The following is a 24,155-nucleotide window of genomic DNA, read 5'->3' on the forward strand; positions in this document are numbered from 1 at the left end:
TCCCCCTCCCTCTCCTCCTCCTTCTCAATCTTCTGCCGCAAGCTGGTGAACACAGACTGCAGAACTATGGAGTCTTCATATATCTGCTCACCCCACACACACGCACACACACAAACACACACACACACACACACACACACACACACACACACACACACACACACACACACGTGTTGGCACAGATTTTCTTTAAAAACACCCGTTTAAGGCCATGTACACAGACTTTGGGGTATCCAAATATAGTATATCCAGTGAATGTGTGTGTGTGTGTCCGCGCGCATGTGTGTGTGTGTGCGCGCGCATGTGCAAGCTCTTACCAGAGAGCCCTCCAGGTTATAGGTCTGGGCGTTCTCACACAGCAGCATCACGTCTCTCTCCAGGTCATTGAGACTGCGGTACCTGTGACTGCGGATCCTCTCCTGTGGAGCACAGGTGAGACCAGAAACGAGAGGAGGGTGCAGTGACCTGATCAACTTTTAGGTGATAGTAAGGAAGTATAAGTGACATATTACAGAGGTCACATTTCAGCCTGGCTAGTATCAGTACGTGAGTGTGTGAGTGTGTGTGTGTGAGTGTGCGTGTGTGTGTGCGTGTGTGTGTGTGTGTGTGTATGTATGTATGTGTGTGTGTGTGTGTATGTGTGTGTGTGTATATGTCTATGTGTGTGTGTGTGTGTGTGACCTTGATCTTTCTGAAGTCCATGGGCTTCTGGATGAGCTCGTAGTACTCTGGCAGCTCCTTACGGGAGGGCAGCTGGATAAACGCCTCACTCAGCTGACGGCCATTACTGCTGTAAGACCACAACCAAAGGCAAAACGACAAACATTAATAAAGAAATCATAAACATGAAAGAAATGATAAACATGACATATAAAAACAACCATCACAAAGAGAGAACATGATCATCATTAATAAATAACCACCCTCACCACATCTCATCCGAAAATGTATGTGTTTTTGTTTTAAGGAGGTCCATGTACACCCACATGAAGTTCTATAGGCTCTTAAGGAGGTCCATGTACACCCACATGACGTTCTATAGGCTCTTAAGGAGGTCCATGTACAACCACATGACGTTCTATAGGCTCTTTAGGAGGTCCATGTACAACCACATGACGTTTTATAGACTCTTAAGGAGGTCCGTGTTGGGTTACATCTGCAAAACAACATGGGGTTACACCTTACTTGACAGTATCGACATAAGAGTGACATGACACTGTTATGAACGTGTCATAAACAAGCCATAAATATTTATGACATAACGCATCTGTTATTAAGTGACATTCGGTTTTCGGGTTAGGATTAGGGTTAGAAGTAGGGTTAGAGTTAGAGTTAGGGTTAGGATTAGGGTTAGGATTAAGGTTAGAGGTTAGGGTTAGGGTTAGGGTTCATGTGTCATGACAGTGTCATGTGTTCATGACAGTGTCATGTCCCTCTTATGTCGATACTGTCAAGTAAAGTGTTACCCCATGTTGCTTTGCAGATGCACTGCAAGAAGCACTGGAGAAGCGTCCGTAATCTCTGGCCCAACTCTCCACCCCATGTAGAAACTCAGGTGGAGAACAAGCATGGAGGAACACACATGTTCTTGACGTTCTTCTCCTCACCTGTCTTTGTACTTGATGATGGCGTCGACGATCTTCTTCATCTTCTTGGTGAGGGTGGGGGGGTTGGGCGAGATTTTCTCGGAGGGGGGCCGGCCTCGCCTCCTCTGTCTCTTGCCTTCGTCGTCCCTGTCCCTCTCCCGTTCCCTCTCCCGCTCTCTGTCCCTGCCCCGGTCCCTCCCCGCGCCTCGTCCGCCCCCAGACGTGGACGGGCCCGGCGTGTCCAGGTCGCGCTCCCGCCGCCTCTTGCGCGTGGCCTTCTTGTGCCGCACCTCCTCCTCAGCCTCGTCCAGCGTGTCGCCCTCTATGGCCTTGGAGGGGAAATCACACCAAGAGACCAAACCATGTCAGCCCCTTAGATACCTCACACTAAAACAAGACAAGACCGGAGACAACTCAGAGACAACATAAGAGAACAACAATTGTCAGCCAGTCTGCTTTGAATACTTCATTTTATGATTTATTATTAGAAAATGTTCCATGTCTAACGTAAAATAAATGTAGGGGTAATCACAAAAACTCAACAACAACCTACCAAAAAGACAATAAAAACTTGTAGTTCTTGTCATCTTGTTGGGATACCTGGGTTAGTTATTTCATGAAAACTTTTACATGAAGCTACAGTATATGGCAGCTGGTATTGGTATTCTCTGTTCTCTATTCTCTGAGAAGCAACAGTATTCTCCCTTGTTGTTGAGTTGACATTTCTGTTGTCACAGGATGACAGTGTGAGGCCTGTGATGTCATTAACATTCCCAGTCATAAATGGCAGCATGTGATGAGGCCCTAGTTTCAGGAGCAGTGTCTTCAGCCAAACGCTCTGCTGACTGTAGCTCTAGATAACAGCCATGAATTGAGTTCATTGTCTCCAGGCTGATATGTTTGCAAACAAGACCATCAAAAGAGCAAACAGCGGTTAGATATCAACTGGCTGCAATTCCCCTCATTTTCAGACTTTCAGTTTTCATTGTTTTTCATGCAACATATTCAGCAATGAAGGTAAAAAACAGTGCTTGGACAAAAATTCTCTTAAACTTGAAGCAAAGTCGGTTCACTCTCTGTCATTCACGTAACCAATAATCAACTCATAATAAACAACTGTTAATCATGAACTCAGTGACCTCTAGTGGGTTGACCCCTGACCTTCAGCCACTGCTTCTCGGAGAGCGTGTCGCTGTAGTCCACCTCCCTGCGCTGGCGTGAGCCGCGGCCAAACATCTTCTCCTCCTCCTCCTCGTTGGTGAGCCGCTCCACCTCGGCGTCGTCCTTCAGGATCCAGGAGGGCAGCTCGTCCTCCTCCATCAGGCGAGGCTTACGCTTGGGGTTCCGCGCCTCCTCACGCCGCCGGTCCAGATCCATCCTCTGGAGGGGGGAGGGGAGGGGGGGTAACATGGAGGGAGGTGTGGAGTTAGTGTAGGGTACTGAGTGAGAGAGAATGAGGGAAAGATGAAGAAAGAAAGACAGAGAGAGAAAGAAACAGAGAGAAACAGAGAGAGAGAGAGAGAGAGAGAGAGAGAGAGAGAGAGAGAGAGAGAGAGAGAGAGAGAGAGAGAGAGCATGGATGGTCAGATCACATTAAGACATCATAACTTGATAAGATGTCTTTCTCTGTTATATCAAATAAATCTACATTTACATTTATTTGATCTACACTACATTTTGTTGTGGGTCTGTTTCCTTCATTAGTATATGACAGTTATAGCACGTGCAGTTTTATGAGGTTATGACAGGGTCTTAGACAGAGAAAGAGGAAAAAGACAGTAACCATGAAGTGGTCAAACTCGTCTTCGCTCCTGGCGATCATCTGGTTGAGCGTCTCGTCATCAGGGACTTCATCTTCCTCCTGAAGGAGCCGAGACACAGATTAATCCACTCAGTAGCACATGCTAGCAACATGCTACACCACGGCATGAAAGACGATGTCTAGCACCACAGAGAAAGTACTAACACTCCCACAGAGCTGAACTATATTCTTATATTACTGCGCCCTGTCTGTCGCCCAGTGACTATGGTCCCTTTGAATCTCTTGAAACTGACCACATTAACAACTGGATGTCTCAAACGTCTCTTCAGCTGAACAAAGAAAAAAGGAGGAAAGACCAAGGTTTGCCACTCTCCTTGACACAAAAGGTCTTAAAGCAAAGGACACTGTTAATAATCTTAAGTGTCTTAATTGACAGTGATCTTAAATTCCAAAAGCCACAATAACTAAATAAGCCTTTTTCCACCACAAAAACATTGCCAAACATAGAGGTCTAATATCAAAACACGATTTAAAAAAACTCATTCACACATTTATCTACAGCATGGCTGATTACTGCAATGGGCTTTTCACAGGTGTTACGACCCGGCTCTAAGCCGCAACATGAAGAGGGAGTCGGGACAACAGAGATAACTTTAACCAATATTTATTTACTTTAACCAATAAAGTATTTATTTAAAAGTAACCAAAAGCAATAAATGACCATTTGCAAAAGACGTCTAGGGGAAAGTAAAAGCGTGTATGCAATGTTGTGGGAAAGTGTGTTCATGTGGGTGTGTATGCCAAAGTCAGTATGATGTTCAAAGATAGAAAGAGAAGGTGCCAGTGGGAGAGCGCTCACCCAAAGGTGCCTGCAACAGAATGTGCCAAACCGAAAAGTGCCCAAACCAAGAGAGAACAACCCCTTAAATAGCCATACACCTTGACCAGATGTGCATGACTAGCTAATTAGACTAGCTAGGCCGGCATTGCCCGTGCACTGGCCATGCCAGGGCTGAAGGGGGCACAGGGGGTCGTAACACAGGCCTTCTTGAAAGCTTCTGGTGAAAAAAATGCAGCAGCTAGGGTTCTAGAACTGACCACATTACACCAACACTTAAGTCCCTCCACTGGCATTTAGTAAGTCACAGAATTGACTTAAAAGCACTACTGCTTGTTTATAAACTAAATGGAACAGGACCTAATTACCTTTCAGACATGCTTCAGCAGTACCCACCTTCCAGACCTCTCTTCCAGGCCCAGACATGGTGAAGCAGCTTTTAGCTGCTATGCGGTTCAGCTCTGGAACCAACTTCCAGACGACATCAAAAATGCCAAACTGTAACTGTAGCCAGTTTCAAAGCTAGACTTAAAGGAGAAATCCAGCGATTTTTCACACAGATCTCCGTTTCTCAAGGTCACCGAGTACTTTCGGTACGAAAAACCCCGAAATCAATCGGTTTTACCTAGCTTGGTTTAGTAGTTCCAACAGCTAAAGCAGTTACAGCGCTACACTCTGGGAGCATGAACTTGGGGGCTCATGCACATGCCCCCAGAGTGAAGCACCATAGCTGCCTAGAAGCTCTAACTCGACAACCTAGTAACTCGAGCTAGGTAAAACCGATTGTTTTCGGGGTTTTTTTGGGGACCGACAGTACTCTGGGACCTCGAGAAATGAAGATCTATGTGAAAAATCGCCGGATTTATCATTTAAGACCAAACTGTTCTGAGATGCTTTCTACCAACTGGTCAAATGCACTTCCTGTTAATCAGATGCACTCTGTCTTTTAATGTTTTTTAATGACTCCACTTTGTGTCTTTTAATTATTCTATTTTATGCACTTCACTTTTAAACTATTTAAAACTATTACCCTTTTAAGCATTTATTTACTATTATCCTATGCTTTTGTTTATGTAAAAAGTACATTGAATTCCCTCTGTGTATGAAATGCGCTATATGAATAAACTTGCCTTGCCTTGCCTTGCCCTGCCTATATTCTGGGTATGATAGAAGAACTGGGAACAGAGAAGTGGAGGAGAAGGGGTTAACCAAAAGAAGATTTTTTTGTACCGTTACACCCCTAGTGTACATAAATGACCGGCAGACCTCGTCCTGTTCCTCGTGCTCCAGGATGGCCTGCAGGAAGGCCCGACGCTCGTGGCTGGAGGACTTCTGGTCAAACATGCCTGCCTCGATGACCTTCTGGTCCACGTTGAGCTTGTACTTGGCAGCGGCCAGGATCTTCTCCTCCACGCTGTTGACGGTGCAGAGGCGCAGCACGCGCACCTCGTTCTGCTGACCGATGCGGTGGGCGCGATCCTGGGCCTGCAGGTCCTGGGGCGGTGGGAGAGAGGACAGGGTTGGAGAGGAGAGCAGAGGAGGAAACATCTCATCCAGAATGTGACAGCACAACACAATCCAAACACAGACAACGATAACGATAAAAATAGTTGATTCAATTCCAGGGAAAAGGCAAATAGTCCAGTCATTTTAAGCCAAACTAGGGGTCAAGGTTGAACAAATTGCAACACAAGCAAACTTAACTGATTTTGAATCCTCAATATGTCCTGAGTAAGGGGAAAAAAAGCCCCGAAGAATCCCGATAGGGGAAAGTTTCGAAAAAGACCCAAATATACCCTATTCAGTATTTTTCTCATGTGAATAGGGGGAAAAAATTAACCTTCACATATCACCATGAAAATGACTGAGTTGATTAGTTACATCAAGACAAACAAAAAATGTATTATAAGTTTTTTGAAATTGTTTTTTAACATGGGCAAACAGGGCATAATGTAATTACATATAGTTAATTTGTATTAATACCACAACGGAGCTAATAGTCCAGGCAAAGGTCTGACCCAAAACTAATTGCAACAGAATTTATTTTCACATTTTTATATTTCAATTGGTGATCTTTACACCATAGTAAAAGACCATGAAAATCCAGTTGGTGTAAATATGTTAAAATGAGGGTTGTTTTATGCATAATTCTTCAGCAAATTGTTTTTCAGCAGATTGTTGAATCTTTAAATAGAGCCAAGTGTGGTTTTGCATGTAAGTGTTCCACAATGTGTAATCTGTACAAACACATAGTTAAGCATTATTCAGCCTAGGAAAGTGGTTTTGGTGTTTACGCAATCTGATTTAGAGATCACTGAAACATACAGTATATCACCCTAAAGTATCAGTCCATCATTTTGCAAATCTTATAGTAATTGACCTCTTGCCCAGGGGTTGACTGATATACTGTCTGTCCAATCAGAGGGGCCTGTATGATGCCCCTTTACTTTGCACAATTTATGTCTAAAACAATAATAGGACTATTGTTCCTATTGACTCCTAGTGACTCTATTGTTCTCTATATTAGCAACAATGCTATACTAATAAATATAGTTTAAGATTAATAATTAACAATGCATGCCTATGCATGGGTCATGGTTTTACCAAAGTCATAGAACAGTCAAAACTATACATATTCTAAAAGTATATGCACTGTACATGAAATATAGCATCAATCAACTTATGTCCCATCTTCCTCCATACCATGCATAACACATATTCCTCTATTCTGTATAGGCGAATCAAGTGAACAGCTGATACATTTTGGCCTGCCTGCACTATTAAGTGAAACAAATATAACACCCTAAACTATATATTTTCTGAAAGCATATACCCTCCAAAGGAGATATAACACCATTTAAGACATTTCCCATCTTCCTCTATGCCATCCACAATACATTGCCCTCTATTCTGTAAAGGTGAATCTAGTGTAAAGTGGATACATTTTGGCCTATACTGTCCAGGGAAAACAAATTAAACACCATAAACTATATATTTTCTATAAGCATATACCCTCTAGATGAGATATAATACCAGTTAAGACATGTATTATCTTCCTCCATGCCTTGGACAATTTGTTTGTCAAATGTTGCAATTAGTTTTGGGTCACTATACATTAGCTATACATAATTACATTATGCCCTGTTTGCCCATGTTAACAAACAATTTCAAAAAACTTATAATACATTTTTTGTTTGTCTTGATGTAAGTAATCAACTCAGTAATTTTCATGGTGATATGCGAAGGTGAATCTTTTCCCCCTATTTGCGTGAGAAATTCTGTATAGGCGCATGAATAGGGTACATTTAGGTCTTTTTCTAAACTTTCCCCTATTGGGATTCTTCGGGGCTTTTTTTCCCTTACTCAGGACATATTGAGGATACAAAATCAGTTAAGTTTGCTTGTGTTGCAATTTGTTCAACCCTTTCTCCTAAAATGACTGGACTAAAAGCCAAACGACAGGATTGTGTGCTGCTTAACTTTTGTAAACTATGGGTTAAGAGGTGTTCCACACAGCCCAATTCCTGCTGACCCAAATATACCAGGAAAGACAAAGTATTAAGAAATGTTCACAGGATGTGAGAATACCTGCATGTCCCTTTCTAAAAAAAAACTAAAAAAAACCTAAATGGCAACTGTCAGTGGAGCGCGGCTTGAGGCCGGAGATGTGTGGAACCGCTATTGGTACCTGGTGTGGGTTCCAGATGTGTGGAACCGTTATTGGTACCTGGTGTGGGTTCCAGTGGAGCGCGGCTTGAGGCCGGAGATGTGTGGAACCGCTATTGGTACCTGGTGTGGGTTCCAGTCGCTGTCGAAGATGACCACGGTGTCGGCCGACTGCAGGTTGAGGCCCAGGCCGCCGGCTCTGGTGCTGAGCAGGAACACAAAGTACTCGGAGGCGGGATCGTTGAAGGTCTTCAGCAGCATGCCGCGATCCTCCGCCTTAGTGGTGCCTGCACACAGAGAGCGCTCATTGGTCAGGACACAGGAGGGGAGGGGTTAATAGAAATTTGAAAAGCTCGTTGTTTGGAGCAGGACGAATAGAAATTGAGGATGGGTCGAGAGAAATGAGGTAGCATGGAAATGCATGAACCCCTTTCGTATAGAAGCTAACCAACAAGTACCACCAAAAATAATGGCGGGAGATGTCATGAAGGCATTCAAGGAGAAGCAAAGAAGAGAGAGAGAGAGAGAAAGAGAAAGAGAGAGAGAGAGAGAGAGAGAGAGAGAGAGAATGACAGAGCATGGGGAAGAGAAACCAGTGGATCCCCTTCCCTCACCATCCAGACGCAGGTACTTGAAATGGCGATAGGCAAAGTAGTCCTCCATAATGTTCATGAGGGAGGTCATCTGGCAGAAGAGCAGCACCTTGTGGTTGGTGGCCCGCAGCTTGGGCAGAATGCGGTCCAGCAGCTCAAACTTACCCGAAGCACGATACAGGTCAGGGCTGGACAGGGGACGGTCAGAGCATGTTAATACTATTTGTGAATACTTAAGTAGGCATTCTGGGAAATGGTGAATAGCAAAACATGCTTACCCTTGAACAAAGCCACCAGAGAAGCCGAGATGCTCAGAGAAGGATTCCTGCAAAAATGCAGATGTTCCATATTATTATGGATCACTATTATGAATGAAGCAGTGAAACATATAGGCTCAATGTTATAGTAACTATGCGTATATTATTTGGGTGTTTCCCAATATGTTTATAGTGTTTTGGTCTGTTTTGAGTGTGCAACAGTGCACCTCAATCTGCTGGAACATGTAGGGGTGGTTGCAGATCTTCCTGAGCTGCACTATGGTGTTCATCAGAGCTTTGGTGCCTCCTCTACCCTGTAACAGAATGGAACCATTTCAGACTGATGAGATTCATGCAGAAACACTATAGTTACAAGAAGACATTAAAGGCTCATAACTAGGTTACTGAACCCATGCACATATAAACCACAAAGCTGGGGTTATGGTGGTTAAGGACATGGGGATGGGGATTTTTAGTCATAGTGGTTCCTTATGTGGTTACAGCAGCCACACACACACACACACACACACACACACACACATACACACACGTACGCACACAAGCGCACACACACACACTTCCTACATCAACCAAAGGTCACTGCCACCTCTGTCCACCTCACCTTCTTGTCTTTCTCAGAGCCGTCGGTGAGCAGGACTCCTTTGGCCTGCATGTGCCGGTACAGCACCCTCTGCAGGGCTGACATGTCACACTTCACCACATACTCCACCTGGAGGCCAGCAGAGGAACAACAGTCAGGAGGCAGTGAGAGATGACCCACATCTAAACACTAGCCATCATGCATGTGCGAATCAGTATTGGCCTTGTTATTATAACTGATTTAAAAAATGCACATTGGCCATAAGCTGAACTGCAAAAAGCAAAAGCACAACTGCAACAACAAATATGTGCTTCACAGAATGGAAGGTTTTGTAAACATTTTTAAAATGTAACCTTAAAATTGTGTAAGCAGAAGCAATCAAGCAGTATTGGTGCTGGTTATATCAGTTGAGCTTTCATAACTAATCAAATATAAGTGCTGGGGCCTATTGCACAAAAGCAGAATTAAGACATCCGGGATAAGTTACTGAGCTACTGAGCTCAATGAATCCAAAACAAGAGCGTACAGGCTTAACTGGTTGCACGCTCACGGCTCCCTCAAATAGACCCCGATCACAGATTCACCATGGCAACTAGAGCGGCTTCATGGCTTCTTCTACGGTGTGAAGTAGGTAGCGATAGCCTTTCCACAACAGCAACAAGTGCACCCCCGTGACGTCACATTGTCGCATGACAGGTCGGTATGTAAAAGTTAATTAATGATCACAAACATTTAAATAATGACCGTGGGTCTAGGTATATGTGATGACAATGTGTAGTGGGCAGTGGAATAACTATTGGTTTCCGTTTGTGGTGACTGCTGACTGAGATAAGGGATGAGATTAAATAGATCCTGGAACTTAGCCTTGTCTGGAGCAGGCTAGCTCCACCGAATAAATCGCCATGGTAACTTATACCATAACATATCCTGCTGCCCCCTATCCCGCTTTTGTGCAACTGGATCACGGATAAAGGATAACCAAGATCAGTCGGGTCAGCCGTGGCCCACTGGTTAGCACTCTGGACTTGTAACCGGAGGGTTACCGGTTCGAGCCCCGACCAGTGGGCCACGGCTGAAGTGCCCTTGAGCAAGGCACCTAACCCCTCACTGCCCCTCGAAAGCCGCTGTGGTTGCAGGCAGCTCACTGCGCCGATTAGTGTGTGTGCTTCACCTCACTGTGTGTTCACTGTGTGCAGTGTGTTTCACTAATTCACCGATTGGGTTAAATGCAGAGACCAAATTTCCCTCACGGGATCAAAAGAGTATTTATACTTATAAGATATCCCGGCTTAATCCCTTATCCTAGTTTTGTGCAATAGAACCCTGGTCTGTAAATACTAAAATCATCTCTGCTGGTGCAAAACATAACCTTACAATAGTGCAAGCAGAAGCCCTTAAAGGAGAAATCCAGCAATTTTTCACATAGATGTCACCGAGTACTGCCGGTACAACTGTAATGGTAGGCTGTATTTCCCCTTTAACCTACACTGGAGTTGGTTATATCAGCTCAAATCATCTCTGCTGGTGCGTGATTAGATCCCAGTCCCCCGCTCTCTGTGTACCTTCTCAGGAAGCTGAGCTTCCACTTCCTTCTTCAGCCTTCTCAGCAGGAAGGGGCGGAGCACCTTGTGCAGACGCCGGATGATGAGAATGGTCTCCTCCTCGTTCAGGTCCACCTGTGTTACACAGGGGGAAAAAAAAGGATATGACGTCACTTTGATGTCCGAGGGCAATGTCTGCCCCCCCCCCGCCAAAGTATGTATTATTTTCCACCTGCTCACTCACTCCAAGAACTCCTCCTCCGTCTACCTGAGATCTCTCCATTTTTTCTCCACTGGATGATCTCAGGCTTCCCCCTCTCCATCCTCCTCCATCCTCTTTTAACCATCCACCTCGTCACACATCCATTAAGCCACTTATCCTCATGCCATCCATCCATCAGCACACTACGCAGCATCACACAGCATCTGGTCTTTCACACAGCATCTGGTCTTTCACACAGCCTCCCTCACAAGGACGGGACTCGGTGGTCAGACCTTCTCTCCGGTCATGGCGAAGGGTGCGTTGAACCACTGCTCGAAGGTGCTGCAACTCTTGAAGATGGTGGGCAGCAGGAAGTTGAGCAGTGCCCAGAGCTCGGGCAGCTTGTTCTGCAGCGGCGTGCCGGTCAGGAGGACACGACGCGGCGCCAGGTAGTGCGTGTTTAGCACCTGCGTCAGCTTGCAGTGGTGGTTCTTCATGCGGTGGCCCTCGTCCACGATCATGTACTTCCAGCGGATCTGTGTCCACACACACACATGCACACACACACACACACACATGCACACACACAAACACACAAAAACATGTTCCACTGATCATCATATTTTGGCACAGATCATCATACTTTGGATGACAAAAGCAAAATAACAAACAAAAACAAATAGAACGGGAGGGAGGGAGGGAGGGAGGGGGGCTCCATGTAGTCCCTGACCGCAGGAGCCTGATGCCCCCATGGGCCCGTCTTCTGCCCTGGACGGGGTGTGTGCACCTACCTGGACACTGGCAGTAGCCAAAGCGCAAATGAATACATGAGTGCCTAGCAGATTCAAGGGACAGTGGACCGTGTGCACCGCTCAATTATATCCAACGCACCTACGAAAGAGCACTGAGACGCAATAGAGGGGACTTTAGGACCCTGGGGGGATTTGGAAGAAAGGTTGAGTTGAGGGAGTATGTTGCTACAGGGAAGACCTTGCTATAAAGAACAGAACTGAATTGAATAAAAGACTAATGGGATCTTAGTGGTCATATCTGAGCAAACCAGGTCCAAAACTCACTAGTGTGTGGCATGCATGCTCTGTAGGACAGAGAGTTGCAGCATGTGTGTGTATGTGAAGGTTTGCTTATGTGTGGTGTGCGTGTGTATGTGAGGGTTTGCTTATGTGTGGGGGTATGTGTATGTGTATGGTGCTAGTTCAGTACCTTGGCCAGAACTTGCTTGTCTTTGATAATGTACTCATAGGTGGTTAACAGCACATTGAACTTGCCACTGCGCAGCTGAGGGACAAATGCTCTCCGTGCAGTACGGGAGCCCTAAAGAGTGAGAGAAATGCGGAAAGAGAGAGAAAGAGAGACAGAGAGAGAGAGAGAGAGAGAGAAAACATTTGCTTTACATACCCCAGAGAGCAACAAAATACATAAATGAAGATTTTTGTTTGTCTAGTTTGACTTTGTCTAGGCAACACTGCACAATAAAATGTTCTCAACATGCAGTCACTCAGTATTTATTGAGCTTGCATTCTTATTTATTGAGCTTGCATGGCATTCTTATTTATAGAGCTTGCATTCTTATTTATTGAGCTTGCATTCTTTTTTATTGAGCTTGCATTCTCACAAAACACCCTTATTGCTCTTGTTTGCAAAGAAAGACCAAATTGTTGCACTGTTGCTCACCTTGTAAGAGACCTTCACCACAGATGGGGCCCATTTGTCAAACTCATACACCCAGTTGGAGAGCGTCCTGCCAACCAAAACACACAACACTTTCTAAACAACTCTACTACCCCCCTGTGGCACTTAGTGGAAGTGCAGCAACAGTGACAACAGTCTCAAACGTGATGTGTACAATGTTCCACCACATGTCAACTAAAAGATTCCTCAAGATTCCTCTTTAAAGAAACAAGTCATTTATACTCTACAATTGGTGTAATTAGGGGCAGCCGTGGCCTACTGGTTAGCGTTTTGGACTTGTAACCGGAGGGTTGCCGGTTTGAACCCCCGACCAGTAGGCACAGCTGAAGTGCCCTTGAGCAAGGCACCTAACCCCCTCACTGCCCCCCCTCGAAATTGTTGTTGCAGGCAGCTCACTGCGCCAAGACTAGTGTGTGCTTCACCTCACTGTGTGTTCACTGTGTGCTGAGTGTGTTTCACTAATTCACAGATAGGGATAAATGCAGAGACCAAATTTCCCTCAAGGGATCAAAAGAGTATATATACTTATATTGGAGCATTTTATACTCCACAGTCGGAGTAATTGGAAGGTGCAGGGTGCAGGGGTGGCTCCAAACGGCTGTGCTACTCACGAGAGGGGCACGATGATGAGGAAGGGGCCGTTGAGGCGCTTGCACTCCATGAGGTAGGTGATGAGGGCGATGGTCTGGATGGTCTTGCCCAGGCCCATCTCGTCAGCCAGGATGCCGTTCAGGTTGTTGTTGTACAAGGACACCAGCCACTCCAGGCCCTGGATCTGCACAGGAGGAGTGGGTGGAGGAGGAGGAGGAGGAGGACGAGGAGTGGGTGGAGGAGGACCAGGAGGAGGAGGAGGAGGAGGAGGAGGAGGGGAAGAGTGGGTGGAGGAGGACCAGGAGGACGAGGAGGAAGATCAGAATCACTACGATTTGTTTACTTTTCTCACTACTATGGCATTCTTGAGGTGTCACTGTAAAACTTGACAATATAAAACAAATGTGTGCATGGGGATGCAGAATGTGACCTTTAGTTCAAGTTCTACATTGCCGGCCTCAAGAGCACCTCAAGAGTTGTGCCTTGACTGCATTTGGAGCTCTCATGCCATCACTATACAGATGATGACATCAAATGTTTTTGCTACCTAGTGTGCGATGTGTGGGTGAGTAATTATGATGGTCATTTTTAAACCTTCAATTCAATTTGATCAAAACCAAATTGACTCTATGCAGACTTTGAGGAGTCTATCAAAAGCAATTTCGCCACCGCATACAAATCTAGCTGCAAGGTCCATCATTTCATAAACAAAGAAACACCAAACAGATGCATGTTTTCTCCTGGCTCTAGAAGTAATATACTAGACGTTACTGTGACCTGACAAAACTAAGGTAATATCAGTGACACTGACAGCAGATCAAAAAGGAAATGCATGTTATATAGAACCATTTCTGATCATGGTTGGAGTAGACCACAGCTGATGTGAGAGTGCACTGGAGGGGTCACCTGGTAGTGTTTGAGCTGTCCGTTGACCAGCAGGGAGGACTGCTTATCCACCTTCTCTGTGACAGCATGGGCCACGGCATAGTAGGACTGCAGGCCGCGCGCGAAGGCTGCACTGCCATACTCATCATCCACATCCTGCTTAGCCTCCCTGTGTCGTAAGGAACACACACACAGGAACACACACACACAAACACACACACACACACACACGCATGCATGTATGCACACACACACACACACACACACACACACACACACACAACCACACACAAGGAATACACAGCACACACACAAGGAATACACAGCACATACACACACACACACATAAGTGCATATGTACGTACATTTGCACACACACACACACACACACACACACACACACACACACACACACACGCATGCATGTATGCACACACACACACACACACAACCACACACAAGGAATACACAGCACACACACACACACACATAAGTGCATATGTACGTACATTTGCACACACACACACACACACACACACACACACACACACACACACACAGTTATTTGTCTGATATATATATATATGATATATATATAAATGATTAAAACTGCCTGCAGCAGTTGAGGCTGCCGCAGTGCCACAGTGTTACTCTGTAACCTGGTTTCACTGTAACCTGGTTTCACTGTGACTGGTCATGACAAAAACTAGCTTGGGCTGCATGCACCAGTTCAGATCCATGGTTGCTGGCCATAGTCTTGTAAGTGTTTGTAAAGACCCCTAAAAATGTCCCTTACTCGATGATGTGTCGGACGTCCACCTCAGACACATCTTCACCGTCAGGGTCAGTGATCTTCTTCTTATCGTCCGCAGTGGCCGCAGAGGACTGAGGCTGCTCGTCGTCTTCCTCCTGTGCACAAACAAACAACAACGACGACAAAACCACAAGCCTACAGTCACCTCAGACATCACACGTAAAGGCCACACATTTATAACTCGTTTGGGGTTAACACATGTTAGCGACTGTTCTGTCAGGTCACTATTCACATAGCAAGCCAGACATCTCTTTTGAAGCATTTATTACTATTGAAAACAAAACTCAACACAGCTAAAACAGAAACTAAAACTTAGCACTCATTACTATGCAATTATAATGATTACACAATTACTAGATTACTGGAGCCACTAGCAGTCAGTGTGCCCTCATCTGGAAAGGTTTATGGAAATTAGAATGTAATCCAGACTATTCCAAATTATGGAAATCCATCATGTATTTGACACAGTAGCCACACTGAGAGAAAGGATGCCATACCTCCTCTCCATCAGAGCCAGTGTCCTCACTGTCTGACCTGGGTGCCACTTCATAGCTGATACAAAGAGAGACAGGGAGAGAGAAACAGACAGACAGACAGACATACAGGTGTGTTAAGACACACAGCAATTCACAGATTAGCACCAGCTCACAAACTTGAAATCATCAAGTTTGTTATTATGTCTCCGCCATCCCAGTTTGAGCACCAGCTCTCCTCCCATCTCCCACAGTCTCACAGTCCCTTTGAGGACTCACTCACTCACTCACTCACTCACTCACTCACTCACTCACTCACTCACTCACTCACTCACTCACCCACTCACTCACTCACCCACTCACTCACTCATTCACCCACTCACTCACTCATTCACCCACTCACCCTGGGTTCATCTCCAGCCAGGTTTCCAGCTGCCCAGCCTTGGGGGCCTCCACGCCGGTCAGGATATTTCCGCTGTCCACGTGAATCACCTTCACTGGCAGGTCGCTCATCTGACTGGTCTCATCCAGTGGCTGCAGGGAACCGGAGACAGAGGAACAGGGAACCAAGGGAACCAAGAGAACCATGAGAAACCAGAACCATCAGTAAATACACTCATCCTGAGAAAGTCACTGCCACTGCCCTGGGCCAGCTCAGTCAAGTGAGGTACAGACAAGCCATTTTGAAAGACAGATATCATGAGGAAATGAGTCATGAAGTGAAAGTGTTGTGAATCAGCCTCATTTCTTTAAATGTACATACTGCGTACTTCTTATGGTCATCTGTTATTTTTGTACCCATGTGTGTCTTTGGTCTGTATGCAAGCATCCTTTGTTTATCCTTGAATTCAATGAAAGCCTGTCTAGGCCTTTTGCCTATCACCAGGTGTGAAATGTTAATGTTTGTAGAACAGCATGTGTCCAGGCCTCTGAGGAACTTCCCAGGAAAGGGGGTAGTTTTAATTAAAAGACAATAGAAGCTGACCAGACCTGATGAAGGCCTAATCCTCATCCTCCCTTTCTATTACATATTCAAACTGGGTTGGACCTAGAGGTCACGCCTTCTTTTGTTTGTAACATAAAGTTAGTACACTGTTTCTGTATAGTCAGAGAATACTGAGAATCTGGTGAAATCCAGGATGGGGTGAAACAAACATGTACTTCTCTCCCTTGAGGGCCACTGGCCCCTCATTGAAAAGAATAAAGCCTGGATCCTGATCTTGCATCGTCCTGATTGAGTCTTAAGAGAAAAAAATAAACTATCAGAAGAAAGGTTATCTTGGACTTAGACTCTCCTGTGCTGAATGACCGGTGTGTAAGCTGCGTTTTGTGTTCTGTGTTCTGCGTTATCATTTACCTCTCCATCAGGCCCCACTCCTGGCTGCCCCTCAGCATTCTCCACCTTCTGACAAACGAGAAACAGAAACCACCTTAACCTCATCTCAACTAGGGCTGTAACAATTAAACCATTAGATATTCAATTACAGTAATCGGCAACTATTTTGGTAATTGATTCATCAGTTTGAGTTAATTTTTAGGGAAAATACCTCAAAATTCTTCAACTTTACTATTTTCAGCTTTACTTACTCCTTTACGGCAGTAAACTAAATATGTTGGCGTATCGACTAAACAAGGAAATTAAGGACAAAAGATTTGGGGAACACTAATCAACATCTTTTCACCATTTTCAGACTTTTATGTATAAACAACATAATAAACGCATAATCAATTAAACAAGAAAATAATCAACAGATTAAAGGGACACAAGGCAATGTTTTCGTGTTAATTAATCATCTTCGTAAGTCGGTATATGGTTAAATGACTCATTACGGGGCGAATGAAGGCTCTCTCGCCCGCCCCTACTGCCTGTAGGAAGAATTTCCCACTTGCAAGTTCGGTGTATCCTACCCGCCGACCGAAGCAGGATCAGTTTACAGCACAGAGACAGGCTAACGAAACACTAGAGATTGTTGCAAACGTGTGTATAATGCCGTGTGTATAGCCGCGAAAACCCTTGAGGGAAGACGCAAAAAAAGGAAAAGAGCTTCAGACCGAGTGAGGGGGAGTTTCGTAGAGAAAAACCATCAAGCTTGCCTGGTGTCCCTTTAATCGACTATAAAATGAATTAGTTAGTTGCAACCCTTATCTCAACTCTAGCATGACCCATTGACACACTGATGACCACAGCACGTTCCACTCTTTATCATGGCCAACAGTCTACAATAAAGCTGGGTCAATGACATGAGATGCTACGTCACTTATCTGGACCTTGGAGTGACTAGATATACTGCCATGGAATCCTGTGCCAGAAAGCAATCTTTGCTGAAACACGCGACACGTCACCTTTCTTCCAAAAGTGTGAGTCACTTCTCTGACTTGCCTATCTGTCTGAGCTGTTTTTTTGTTTTTTTTTTACCCTTAGAACCCTACGCTGTTTTTAGGGCATTTTCACTACCTTTATTCATAAGGATTTATTCTGGTCGTTGTAAGTGCCACACACACATATTATATATTGTTTTTTTCAGCAGAGACTAGGCTATCCAGATCATTTCATGTATTTGTACTAGCATTGATTTTATTTTGATTTTTAAAGAATTCAAATATAAAAAGTGTATTATAAAATAATAATATATAAAGAATAAAACAATTTAACTCACCGACTTCTTTTTCTTTTTCTTTTTCTTGCCCTTGAGGGCCTGCACGGCTTTGTGGGCGCGGACCAGCTCGGTGAGGTTGGCCACGTATTCATCCGTCTGCTGGAGCAGGTAGGCCAGGCGCTTGTCCTTCTTCTGGTCGATGAGCTTACGGTAGCCCTCCTCATCCTCAGCCTGGGTGAAGTGCACACAAGAGGTGAGTATTCTCACGCTCTCATGCAAACTCAAAACAAGCAGATTAACAGGCTTAGCTGCTAACAAACTATGACTGTGCCAATGGCCTGTTTGATGTTGCTTTGTGTGTGTGTGTGTGTGTGTGTGTGTGTGTGTGTGTGTGTGTTAGTGGGGGGCGATCTGTAAAAGCCCAATTATCTGATTGTGTGTGTGTGTGTGTGTGTGTGTGTGTGTGTGTGTGTGCACGCGCGTCGTGTGTGTGTGTCCTCACCATCAGTCTCCTCATTCTCTCTTTCTCGATGCGCTCATTCTCCTTCTTCTGCTCGCGCTCCGTGTTGGCGTGGTAGGTAGCCACGGCCTTGGTCAGCTTCTGGATCTTGCCCGTGATGGAGCGGTGGTACTCCTTGAAGTCTTTAGCATGCTGGAGGATACTGTTCAAATACTCCTGTGTAGACAGACACAAACACATCCCAAATCACCACTCTGATGCAGTGGAATTCAGGCAATAAAGTCTGTGAGTTCATCTTCACACCTCATTAACTGAAAATACTATTGTGACTGAGAGAATACACGTATTGATAGACAAAGTTAAAGGGATATTCCACCATTTGGGGAACCACCTATGGCCAGAAATCAGAGTATTTGAGCAAAGTGTTTCTAAGGTTCTGGGGTGCGTTTCCCAAAACCATAGTTGCTAACCTGTTAGCAACTTAGTTGGTTGGCAATGGGAAATTGCATTGCAACTAACAAAGTTGCTAACTTAGTTAGCAACTATGGTTTTTGGAAATGCACCCCTGTAAGTTACCACAAAGTATATCATGAAGCTTGAATTACCTGTGTGATATCAATATTTTATTAGTTCTATGCAGAAATCTAACGGAAATCTGCACTATATATACATAACATACTGCACAAGTTAAAAGAGTGGTCAGTGGTTGTGCTGACCTGGTGTTTCTGACGGCGTTTGCGCTCCCTCTCGATCTTCTGCTGCTTCTCCAGCTTCTCCGTGATGCGGGCCTCGCGCAGGGACTGCCGCTTGCTGCGCTTGTAGGCCCGCGCGTCCAGCGCCGTCTCCAGGGCCGTGTCACGCCGCATGCACACCACCACCTCCTGCCTCAGCTGGGGGGGTGGGGGTGAGATGGAGAGAGAGAGCGAGAGATGGATGAAACGGAGTTACCGTTTTATTTATATTTTATTTATTTATTTATTTACTGAAAAGGAACATACTTGATAAATGACGAAAATATATAAATGTGCAAAACTGTAGTTGAATGATGATACATCAGATACTTTACAGTCCAGGCAGTTCCTCTACCTTATAGAAAACAGGCCAATGTCAGGTTGGATAAGCATACCTGTCTCTGGAAATTGAGGAGCCGCAGAGCTTTGAGCTCTATGGTGGCTTTGGTGCGCAGGTCCCCAGCCAGGGAACCGGGGAGGTTCTCCAGCTCCTGGATCCGATGTGTGATGCGAGCCTCCAGTCTGAGAGAGAGAGAGAGAGAGAGAGAGAGACACAGAGAGAGAGAGAGAGAGAGAGAGAGAAAGACAGAGAGACAGAGAGAGAGCAGAGAAGGAATGCTCAGGGCCTGCTCAACTAAGACAGAGCATTTTTAACAATGCCCTGTGGCATAGCACATCTTTCAGGAAACTTCGATGGAAGTTGAATTAAACTGGCTTCTCAAACACTGCATTGGAACATTAACTCTAAAGAAATGCTACACTACAACATTACACCATTGTCCCATAATATAAACCTTTAAACTGTTGTCTCTGTCTATAATCGTATGGTGTTTTTAGGCCCCGTTCTCTATAGCATGTGTTCCTTACAGCACTACCTGTACTCTCTCTCCTGCAGGATGTCCACCGGGTCCAGGCCGCAGGGCTTCTGTATGGGCGTGATGCGGATCTGCTTCTGGTGCAGGGACACCTGCATGGGCGTGGGCTGGGACGGCTGCCCGGGCATCTGGGTCTGGGGGGGCATGACCGGGGAGGCGGCCGAGGGCACGGAGGGGGGCGTGGGGGAGGGTCTGCCCGTGGGCTGAGGGGGGATCAGCTTCTGGGAGGCGTTGGAGGGCGTGGCAGCATTAACCATGGGACCTGCCGCAACAGGGCAACGTTAGTATCAAAAACACCTTCAAAAAACCCATCTGCCACATATCCTTGGTATTGCAACCTTCTGCAACCAATTACGCAGCAAATGTGACAATTTCAGGTGTTCAAGTTCAAGTTCAAGTTCAAGTTCAAGTTCAAGTTTAAGTTCAAGTCTAAGTTTAAGTTTTATTTGTCACAATTATACAAGTATAAGCACAATTAAGAAGTATAAGGTTTTTTTTTAACACAATTATACAAGTATAATGAGCAGTGAAAATCCCTACATTCCTATCTGGCTGTATACGATTTAAGATAACAAGACAAACCACATGTACCACCACCTATTACACATACAGCATATTCTGTATTACGGTATGTAACTCACCTTCAGGCCAGTTTTTGGGGGGTCCACTGGGTGGCTGGCCCTGCATGTTAGCTACCCCAGAGGGACCAGGCGGAGGCATGTTGGGCCCAACCATTCCTTCAACAAGTCACATCACAATTTAATGAGCTCTACTTTTAGGAGCAGTAATCCTCTACAAGTCATTTTCCTGGAGAACTGTGAACTTGTTGAAATTAGCTGAAACAACTCAACTTCACCTATCTTCACCTATTTTCGGAGTAACTTTTTTGTGCCTGTATTATTTAGGACACTAAATAGTCTAGTGTAGAATACAAACAAGAAAAATGTTCTTGCTGGTCATAGCAAATTAGATAATGTGAAATCTTAACAGATAGGCTGTCCAAGAGTTAGGCTACAGTATGTGCCATCACTTATAAGTCCTGGAAGATAGTGTATCCGATAGTTCTAGAACAACTGCAAATTCAAACCAATTACTGGAAACTTGGGAAGAATTTCTAATATGACATTGACTACACTATGAAACATACACTACCATAAACTCCAGAATGAAAGAGAAAAGGGTTGATGACATACAGTACATACTATGTATTGTTACTCTGTTACTCTCTCAAACTAGCAGTCACTTGTACCGGTACTCTGGGATCAGTACTGGCTGTTCCTCTCACCGTGAGCTCTGCTGAACCCCGCGCCCATGGACCCAGGGCCCGTGGGTGCCCCGGTGCAGGGCGGGATGCTGGGCATGGTCTGCTGCTGCATGCCAGGCATGGGCTGCTTTCCCTGCACCGCCATCTGCAGGTGGTCAGGCAGGGGCTGCCCGCGGGCTAGGATCTTGTAGGCCATGATCTGGGCCCGCAGCTGATGCAGCTGGTTCTGGTTGAAGGGCGTGGGACCGCACGGGCCGTCCGGGCCACCACTGACGCCGCTGGGGCCGGCCATGGACACCACGGAGCGGCCCGGCTGGCCCATAGGCATCTGGGACTCGGGTGTTTCCATGGCGGCGGAACCAGCCCCAGACGAGGAAGAGGAGGAAGAGGAGGGCAGGAGAGGACCTGAAGGAGGACCACTGCCAGACACTGGACTAGAGCCGTGCTCTGAGCCACTCATGTGAGATGGATAACCTACAGACACAGACAAGATTCATAAAGAGCTTGAAAGGTTCTACTGATACAAACACACCAGTCTGGCATTGTAGTTGAGCAGGAAGCAGATCATTTCAGATTGTGGAGTATAGTGCAATAGATGCAATAGACAGATCCGGTTTACACCAACACTTCTGTGTACCTTGGGAGTGTTGGTCCATGGGGCTTGGAGGAGGCCCCATTCCCCCGTGGGCTCCAGGCCTCATGGACATCCCCTTCATCTGACCGAAGCGAGGATCCTCAGTCATGTTCTTCTCCAGCGGACCCTCTCCAGGCTGCAAAGAAACAATCCAAACCATGCCACGGCCAGTCTCAAATTTACTGATGTAACAGACTTAAAGACGGTCAGAAAGTGGCTTTCCACACTAGCGCTGCCATCTTACTTTGTGGAGCTGGTGCATGTTCTCCTGGGTGAACCCCGGTGGGCCCGAGGGTGGGATGGTGTGGGCCGACGAGGTGGGCGGTCCCGGGCTGCGGCCCATCATGCTGTGGGTGGAGCCGGGGGACTGCCCAGGACCAGGGGAAGGGCCTGGCCTGGGCGTACCTGCCTCTGGAGGATCTGGAGTGGACATCCCTTTCCCTGGAGAGCAAAAGAAAAAAACCTCTCTTCATTAAGTGGTGTCAGAAGAAATGTTTTGTGTTAGGCATATCCACTATCCTCCTATTATGATCGAAACATTATTATCCTCAAATCATCTAGGCCATACCTGGCTCCTCAAAACAGCATGGAGTTCTAGTTGAGCAACTACATTTATGGTAAAATAATAATACTAATGATAATTTATTCAAGGCCTTCAGGTATCCTAAATGGATCGACGTTTTCTTATATGGTTATGGGTCTGCTTGAGTGTCAAGTTCATGGCTGAATCTGGACAAGTACTGGGAAATTCTAGAAAATAACGCATATTCCTCTTTACGTAGTTGCCTATGATATTAAGATCTGTGCACAGGGCATAGAACGGACATGAATCCGATATTTAAAAGGCCCCCATCTGACCACAAAAGGACTGTCTACTGAAAAGGAGGTACACAGGACTCAGGAAAACGCATTCGTGAAGGAGGCCATTTTATAAAACCAGCAAAGTAGGCTATACCGTGAAAGGCAGTAAGATAACTGTCCAGCAAACTGCGTCACATAGACAAGTTGACTTGCACCGGGGTTCTATTAATTAGGCAATCATCACAGAAGACGATTATAATTGCCTGCCATGTATTCTAGCCATCAACTCACTTTGCGCTCCCTCCCACCGCCCCCTTCGGCGCAACACGACTGCCTCTGCGTAAAAAAGAGAACTTGTAAGATCCTAGCCGTACGACCAAAGAAGCATTAATGAAAACGCTAATATTGCTTTTCAAAGCAGCATTACGAGAGATGTTCAGCAATCGCCAAATGCAAATTCAGCAAGGACATGGCGGCGTTTGATCAAAGCTGGGAATGCTATTTTGGTGCAGCAACTGACTTACCAGCAATAAGCCAAGTCGTGGCGATGTATGCTGCTCAGTATCTTAATATTGTTGAATAAATACAGCAGCCATTTTTATGGACACATTAACTGTTCTGCAGCCTTGAGGCAGGCAGTAAAGGCTAGCCTACTCAGGTTTCTTTCTTCGCTCAAGCCTGCATCAGTCTATGGAACGTCCGTGTGGACAAAAGAGATTCTGAATTCAGCTCAGACTAGCAGCCGAAGAGGAATTCCACAGGCACTGTAGTTTGCGCTTTACTGTAGCATCCCAAATCGAACAGTAAACCAGTGCGTTGATGGTCGCATCACATATAAGGTTAGGCTACAATTCAGCACAGGACAACTCAGCAAACCTATAGCAAAATTATCCTTGCAAACATAGCGCTAGTAACACTCAACTTTTATTGAAGACGCAAAGTCCCACGACCTAATAAAAAGTAAAAAAAAACACAGGTATTTATTTGGGCTGAGTTCATGTTGATCTTTGGTTGCAGTAAAAAAACAAACAAAAAAAAACATTTTTAGCTATGCATGCATGACTAAAGCTAATAATGACGCACATCAGCTCTGATCAGCTCAAGGGATTGTAGCCACTACACTGAACTCAAATCAGTCATTGCATTTTATAATGACAGTTGCTGTGGAATGATGATCCAGTTATCTAAAAAATATCCTGCCAAAATGTCACAGTTTCTCACATAATTGAACTGTGAGTTGAAATTAAGGGCAGCCTAGGTCAATATCCGCGCAC

General features: G+C 45.4%; 1 protein-coding gene across 5 annotated transcripts in view; it reads right to left on the reverse strand.

Moving 5' to 3' along the window:
• LOC125297787 (transcription activator BRG1) overlaps nt 1-23,989 on the reverse strand; it is a 26,172-nt gene extending 2,183 nt beyond the window's left edge. Inside the window, exons 1-33 of one of the 5 annotated variants that reach the window (XM_048248260.1) lie at nt 23,406-23,989; nt 22,325-22,521; nt 22,084-22,216; nt 21,468-21,920; nt 20,824-20,919; nt 20,183-20,444; nt 19,703-19,829; nt 19,293-19,466; nt 18,619-18,792; nt 18,177-18,347; nt 16,877-16,924; nt 15,923-16,053; nt 15,544-15,598; nt 15,029-15,141; nt 14,254-14,401; nt 13,368-13,531; nt 12,739-12,805; nt 12,268-12,378; nt 11,340-11,582; nt 10,866-10,979; nt 9,325-9,432; nt 8,930-9,016; nt 8,724-8,770; nt 8,467-8,633; nt 7,976-8,139; nt 5,453-5,680; nt 5,317-5,361; nt 3,370-3,447; nt 2,748-2,966; nt 1,608-1,915; nt 682-790; nt 318-419; nt 1-83 (exon numbers count right to left, since the gene is read on the reverse strand). The exon at nt 1-83 is cut by the window's left edge and continues 47 nt beyond it. In XM_048248260.1, coding sequence (XP_048104217.1) covers nt 1-83; nt 318-419; nt 682-790; nt 1,608-1,915; nt 2,748-2,966; nt 3,370-3,447; nt 5,317-5,361; nt 5,453-5,680; nt 7,976-8,139; nt 8,467-8,633; nt 8,724-8,770; nt 8,930-9,016; nt 9,325-9,432; nt 10,866-10,979; nt 11,340-11,582; nt 12,268-12,378; nt 12,739-12,805; nt 13,368-13,531; nt 14,254-14,401; nt 15,029-15,141; nt 15,544-15,598; nt 15,923-16,053; nt 16,877-16,924; nt 18,177-18,347; nt 18,619-18,792; nt 19,293-19,466; nt 19,703-19,829; nt 20,183-20,444; nt 20,824-20,919; nt 21,468-21,920; nt 22,084-22,216; nt 22,325-22,513 — 4,718 coding nt within the window. In that variant the 5' untranslated portion in view covers nt 22,514-22,521; nt 23,406-23,989. Of the gene's footprint in view, nt 84-317; nt 420-681; nt 791-1,607; nt 1,916-2,747; nt 2,967-3,369; nt 3,448-5,316; nt 5,362-5,416; nt 5,681-7,975; nt 8,140-8,466; nt 8,634-8,723; nt 8,771-8,929; nt 9,017-9,324; nt 9,433-10,865; nt 10,980-11,339; nt 11,583-12,267; nt 12,379-12,738; nt 12,806-13,367; nt 13,532-14,253; nt 14,402-15,028; nt 15,142-15,543; nt 15,599-15,922; nt 16,054-16,876; nt 16,925-18,176; nt 18,348-18,618; nt 18,793-19,292; nt 19,467-19,702; nt 19,830-20,182; nt 20,445-20,823; nt 20,920-21,467; nt 21,921-22,083; nt 22,217-22,324; nt 22,522-23,405 lie in introns of all 5 variants that reach the window. The other 4 variants (XM_048248265.1, XM_048248264.1, XM_048248261.1 and 1 more) reach the window with 4 other exon arrangements.
• Between the last annotated feature and the right edge of the window lie 166 nt (nt 23,990-24,155).

Source organism: Alosa alosa, chromosome 7 (genome assembly GCF_017589495.1).
Source record: "Alosa alosa isolate M-15738 ecotype Scorff River chromosome 7, AALO_Geno_1.1, whole genome shotgun sequence".
NCBI lineage: Eukaryota > Metazoa > Chordata > Actinopteri > Clupeiformes > Clupeidae > Alosa > Alosa alosa.